Source organism: Capsicum annuum, chromosome 7 (genome assembly GCF_002878395.1).
Source record: "Capsicum annuum cultivar UCD-10X-F1 chromosome 7, UCD10Xv1.1, whole genome shotgun sequence".
Classification (NCBI taxonomy): Eukaryota; Viridiplantae; Streptophyta; class Magnoliopsida; order Solanales; family Solanaceae; genus Capsicum; species Capsicum annuum.
This window is the reverse complement of record NC_061117.1, coordinates 222,571,816-222,579,028: the sequence shown is the minus strand read 5'-3', so window position 1 is coordinate 222,579,028 and position 7,213 is coordinate 222,571,816. Positions and strand designations below refer to the sequence as shown.

The 7,213-nt window shown below is 26.7% G+C and overlaps 1 protein-coding gene across 1 annotated transcript; it reads right to left on the bottom strand.

The window, feature by feature from the left end:
* Positions 1 to 452: 452 nt before the first annotated feature.
* LOC107878734 lies at positions 453 to 4,655 on the bottom strand. Its single transcript, XM_016725838.2, has 2 exons — positions 4,266 to 4,655; positions 453 to 619 (listed from the first exon to the last, which is right to left on the bottom strand). The coding sequence occupies exons 1-2, from the start codon at positions 4,550 to 4,552 to the stop codon at positions 562 to 564; spliced, it is 345 nt and encodes a 114-aa protein (XP_016581324.1). The 5' UTR covers positions 4,553 to 4,655; the 3' UTR covers positions 453 to 561.
* Positions 4,656 to 7,213: the final 2,558 nt, after the last annotated feature.

Here is a 7,213-nt window from a genome sequence, read left to right as displayed (position 1 = left end):
GTCAACTAATTTCACTCTCCTGGTGATCTAAATTATATTTTGGAACTTCTTTGCTATAGATTTAATTCTTGAGTTTGTCCTCAAATTCTATATTTTAACAAGAGTATGAAAATTGATTTTACTTAATTTTTAGCAATTAGTCCTCAACCTTAAATTGGATTGTAGAGTACTAATAATATTTTTGCTTTAATTTAATATTACGTAAGGTTCAATAAACGCTCCTCTATGGCTTAACTCCGCCCCTTCCTTTTCTTTGGTTAGTATGAACTTTTCATCTTATCGACTTCAATTTGTTAGAGTTATCTTATTGATTTTACGTTGCATATATTGTAGCTTCAATTGCATCATCGTATACTTAAATATTTTTTTTATATGCAATTTTTTATATTAATGTGCTAAAAAAAGCACATGCCCTAAACTAGTTTACCCAAAAAGGGAAAGACAAATGGGAATTACGAAGACAAACAGATAAGATAAAAATATATACAGGACATGTATACATGATACATGTTCATTACAACTGCAAGACCCCCAAATAAAGGATTGTTGAGCAGTCCACAATTAAAATAAAAAAGGAGATGGGGAGAAAGCTGGCGCCAAAGCTGAAATAGGAATTCTCCTGCAAAAGTATTAGTCAAAGAAAATAGAAATTGTGAGCGACGAAATCAGAATTTTCGTTAAGGAAATTCAAAATATAAAAAATAAAATATACGATGAAGAAATAAAGAGGATTCAACATCTGCCATATATAAATAAAAAGATATTTTTGACCCAAACATAAGATATTATTTTCCCATCCATGAAAGTATATAAAGACAACTTGAAATAGAACATAGAATTTGATGTAGTATCGAATACTCTATTGCATAGCAACATTTTGCTTAAGAAAAATATGCGAAGAAATGCTAGAAATGTCATTCAAAGCGAGATACTTGACTAAAACCTAAATTGGACAAACCATCTGCTATCCGCAATAGAGACCACCAAAATTTCCTCTGTTAGTTTACTCCACAAGTTGAATATTTATGGAAATTATTGCAACAAATTATTTTCTACCAGTCTGGTGGACCAAGCATGTATTTCCATTAGTGTTGAATAATCCTTACTTCGTGACCTAACTTTTCTGATTAAATTAGGCACAAAATTCATTTTTTTAAAAACATAAGCATATGGTATCTTTAAACGCAAAAATTCACATATAGTCTCATTAGAGTATCTATAACTAGCTTCCTAGTGTAAATTTCATATTTACAATTTATAAACAAAATAAATGGCAGTTTTATGTATATATATACAAAAAAGAAGGAAAGGTCCATAACAACAAAAAGAGATAAAAAAAGAAATTTTAATGTAATAAATGTCCTTAATCTTTTCTAACTTTCCATTTATTTTTATGATATAACAGATCAATAAATATGAATTTATGCGTTAATTACTCCCTCAAAAGTTGATAATTTTTTATTTTTTTTTTTTTAAAAAATGTGATCTACAAGAGAAAGTTGGTAATTCGTGCATATAAAATTCTGGTATATAGGATTTACGCAAATTATTTTTTTACTTGAATTTAATTACTGAAATCCTTTTTTGAATCTAATACGCAATAAAAATTGATTCAATCTCAACATAATGAAAATCGATTTTATTATTGGTTTGAATCAGATTTTCGAAATTGAATGCACAATATAAACTTCAAACACTTTCAAATTGTCAATTTTGTAATTACTATTATTTTTGTATACAATAACTTTAATTGTAATTTCGTGTTTCAATTTTTGTATTCAATTTTTATTTTCGTAATTTTAAATTTTTTTTTCACAGAAGTTGTTAAAAGGTTATAATCCTTGTTTGTGTTAGTTTTTTTTTTCTTTTCTAAATCCCATTTGTAATTGCAATTTGTGTGATATATTCATTCATTACTCTACTGCATATTTCATACTATACATATTGACAGTCTTTTAATATTTTTTTATGTCTATCTATTAATAGTATATTTGAATTTCTGTATATCTGTTAACATAAGTGTATAATTGTATTTGTATATCTGTTTTAAAGGTTACAAAGATTGTTTTTATTATTTGTATATCTATTGTTTGTATATCTGTATATTAGTTTACATCAATTTGATATTTGTATATTGTTGTTTGTATATCTATATATACATATATGCAAATGAAGTATACGTATATTCAAATCAAAACTGTTTTTTATTATTTGTATATCTGTATATACAAATTTGAATGTTGTTTGTAAACGATATTGCAAATGAAATATACATATATTCAAATCAAAATTGTTGTTTATTATATTGTTGTTTATTATTTATGTATCTGTTGTTTGTATATCTGTATATAAAAATTTTAATGTTGTTTGTAAACGAAATATACATGGAAACGAAATATACATATTTGTATATCTGTATATACATATGTGCAAACGAAATACACATATACATATATGTTTATTATTTGTATATCTGTATATACAAATTTGAATGTTTAAACAATAACAAATTTGAATGTAAATACATATATGCACTCTAAAACTGTATATATCTGCATATGCATTATTCTTCAAAATGTATATGTGAAAGTTAACTGTATATATATATGTGTGTAAATTGTATATACATATATCAAAAATACAAACTGTATACATATACATACACTCTAACTCTCTCTCTCTCTCTCTCTATATATATATATATGCATGTACTATTCTACAAAAAAAAATATATACATATCTATATATATTGAAACAAAAATCTATATTGACCAACAATTCTATTTCATGAGAATATATACAAAAAAACCCTCGTAATCATTGTCAACTTCATTGCTCCCCTTTTAGATTTAGATTCCTTAAAATATTTTTTCCTTTCCGCCTTGCTAGAAGATGCAAAATTCTTTTTTTTTTTTTTTTGATAAATTATCCATAGAAAAAACTGGGGGAGTGACTTACATAGTATATATAAAAATTTATATTATAAAATAAAAATCCGCCAAAATGAAAAAATTATAAAAACGGGGGAGTGCTCCCCCTTTTCTATTTTTTGGTAAAATATATGAACAACGAAGAAATTTAACGACTAACTGACATAATATATAAAAATTTTAAAAAAATTAAATCTAATGTCAATAAATATCCTAAACTGATTTTCTGTGGTGAAAAATCCGCAAAAACGATTTATCACAGAAAAATCAAGGCTTATATTTTGTGATATTAGAGTGACTTTGAGAGAAAAATAAGGAGAAAAAAGTTGAAGAAGATCTCTTGAATAATCGTGTATTATGATGTTGCCAATGTTGTCGTTTTTTTAATTTAAAGTCAAGGATATTAGAGTGATTTTGAGAAAAAATTAAAAAAAAAAATAGTTGAAGAAGATATCATAAAAAATCTTGCACTTTGATATTCCATTATTGTGTTTTTTTTTAGTTAATAGGATAGAGAGAGAATAGAAAGAAAATACCAAAAATAAATATATGAGGGAGAAAATTGATATATACAAATTTTAATATATTTGTATACAGGGCCCACAAAAAAAGATGACTTTTAACTATCAAATGACTATGAATTATAATTTCTTAAAATTTTAACCATATCATGTAATTAATATAGTATTTTTCCATCTTTTTAAATCTCATGATATTAGAGTAGCTAGAAGTTGTTGAAACAAATTTCGCAATCAACCATTATTGTTTATGAATCAGACCCAGCCCAATACAGTTACCATTGAGGGTGTCCCACAAATAGATTTTGGGCTGAGAAGTAATAATAAGGCTAGGCCAGTAGGCCCTGGTGGACATGAAACAGTAATCTTTATTTTACATAATTGCAAATAGCAATTTGTCTCTTATCACGTCACTCAATCACCTGAGCTAACCGACCGGTCTAAGGGCATGATATATAGTAAAGCTCTGCACTCTTAATAGGTTATCGTGGATTATGTGCTAAGACAATTCTATGTTTCTCTAGTATCTCATCCCCGTTCTCCAATCTATCTTCTCATTTCCTTCTGGTACTTATCCTTAGTTACTTTACTTTTATGCAATATCGATTGTAATCATGATATTTTGATTGTAATCGCACTTCAAGTTTTATTAATACCCATTGATAGATGGCTGCGGTTTCATTGAATTTGCGTAATGTTACAATTATCATCACAAAAGAGTTTTCACATGATAAAAAATATCGATAAATAAATAAAGTATGTCATTTCTTATACAAAAGATGATCTCATAGTTCTCTCTAACAATTTAAACTTTTACCTGGTGTCTTCGTGACGGTGACGTGGCTGACTGGCCGGCGGGGATTCAGGTAAGACTTTTCTCTTGACATTCCTAGGTGGTAGAGCGTTGTCTTCAGAAATGACCGAAAGAGATGGCCTCCAATTATTAGCACCATAACTCATCGGCGTACCTCTACCTCTCCTCCTCCTTCGGTTCTTACGGTTAGCGGGCTGGGCCGGGCCTGGAACGAGAGGCCCAATGTCTTCAGCTGGGGGTAAACGAGAAGAACAGCCACAGCAAGCCATAAGTTCCAGTAGGAACTTCATGTTTTTTTTTTTTTTTTTTTTGGTAAACAAGAGAGTTAGGAATATTAGATTAAGCTTTGTATTTAAAGCTGCCACTGTTTTGTTGTGTTGGTGGTTGGGTCCAAAGAGAGTGCCAGCACTAATGGATTGGAGTTATAACATTGGGACCCCAAGGTAGTTGGTTGTTATTGTATTGTATCAACTTCCACCTCTATTCTTCTTTACTCCTTCTGTGTCAATTTATGTGATCATATTTGAATGGATACGAAATATCAAGGCTAGTCACTCGGCACTCGGGGTCAAGAAAGCAAAAGGAAAATGAGTAGGACACGCTCGAAGTATAATATACTCAATGTAATTTCATAAGTGGTGGTGTGTATTCAGTCTCACCCTTTAACCTTATCTTATGAAGATAAAGAGATTGTTTTTGATAGATACTCAGCTCAAGTTATACATATCAAGACCTAAGTATGTAAAGGAAGTACAATAATGAAGAAATCAGACGAAAAAAAATAAAATAACAACAACAGTAATATATACGATAACCGAAACTCGAGGTCAACTCCTTCAAAAGAGATCCAACGCTCTTTCGTTTAGCGCTTGTTTGTTCTATATTACTTCTTGGTGAAGGAATTAGAACTTCTATAAAATCAGCATCTTTCTCTTTAACAACAAGCTCAACCATATGAACTTATAGTTTAAAATGAATTATTAATATTCATGTGACCATAAATCATCATAATAAAGATAAAATAAATAGTTTAAAGCAGTATTTTTATACAACAATATATAAAGATGACGAATGTGAAAGTTTGCAAAGCAAGTGTTAGAGAGTGGATATCCATGTTATTGCTCAAACATGCAAAAATAAATGATTGAATTTAATCCAAGAATGTCATAATGATACCTCCAACACTTCTAGAAATACAATATAATATATGGTAGGTAAGTTAACTAACTAGTTGATTAAAAGATTGGATACTTGCCAACAGAATTATCCTAACCACGTAGAAACAAATATACACATATACTTTAATTATTCAAAATCAACAACAATATGCATCCTATTGTTTAACGTGGATCAAATTCCCTCAGATACATGCAATAACAATGTTACATGAATAATTAAATAAATGTGCTCCACCTTTATTTTAACAGTAGATATGTTTTCTAAGATTCATCCGGAATCTAGCATGAGTTCAACATATGTTATTTTAATATGTATTTAGATAATTTAAGTTGTTAACTATTGTAATCTGTAATATTTTTTATGTAATTTTCAAATTAACATACGTTACTTTTCTTGTCCAAAATTTTAGTGGCATTGATAGTCAATTATGTTTTTAAAATAATTTAAGTTTTTAATTATTGTGATTTATGATACTTTTCTTCTATTCCAATTTTAGTGACACTAACATAATTTTAAGAGCCGACCAAATATTTTATATCTTTTAAATTTTTTAAGTTGTTAATTATTGTGATTTCTAGTATTTTTCATGTAATTTTTTAAAAATATATAACATATTAAATTATTTTAAAATATTTTAAGTTGTTAACTATTGTAATTTATAATACTTTTTATGTAATTTTTTAATAATATATGCTACTCTCCTTGTCCAGAGTTTTGTGTCGACGATAGCCAATAATATTTTTCTAAATAATTTAAATTTTTTATAATTGTGATTTATAATATTTTTCCTATTTCAACTTATGTGGCACAATGCTTAAATGACCATAATAATTAATTAGGGGTGATATAGTAAAATGTAATTATTATTATTTATTATTTTTATTATGTGTATGTGTTGATTCAAGGAGAATTTTGAAACATTTAGAAATGTGTTGAATGTTACAAATGTTAATAATCTATTTGGTGCTTCTTGATTTCTCTACATTTATCTCTTGTGTGTTTTTACTCTTTTGCCTTTGAGTATATGTAGTAATTTTTATTTTTATTTTAAAATATCATGAAAATTTCTATTCATAGTATATATATATATATATAGTAAAATCGTGGATTCAATATTATTAATTTTTCAATACATAAGTGACTTATAATAATTAATTGTGGGTGATATATTAAAATTACGATTGAAGCAGCAAAAATTAGTCAATTTTTAAATTAGTTTTTTAATTATTGTTATTTACAGTACTTTTTATTTCATTTTTAAATAATATATGTTGCTTTATATCTTCTTCTGTCTCGTCCCAATTTATGTGACACTAATATAATTTTGATAGTCAATCAAATATTTTATGTTGACATATCATTTTGTTATTCTTATTTTTCTAATACATAAATGACTTATAATAAAGAGTGATATAGTAAAATCATCGTTCGAAAGACGAAAATTTAATTTAAAACATTAAGAGTTAATTTCGTTTTTTATGTCTATTTTATTTTTCATTAAATATTATTTATTTTCTTAATACCTATATGACTCATAATAATTAATTAAAAGCGATTGATTATGTTATTACTATAAAAATTAATATAATTTTATCATATTCAATAGTATTCATCGATAATTCACCAAAATAGTATATTAATTAAATACGGAATGCCATATTTGCATATGCAAAATTTAATATTATTAAATATTATTGGGCAGTGCATTATATTTATCTTTCACAATAATAAAATTTTACTATATATTTTTCTTTATTTCTTTTTAACTTGAT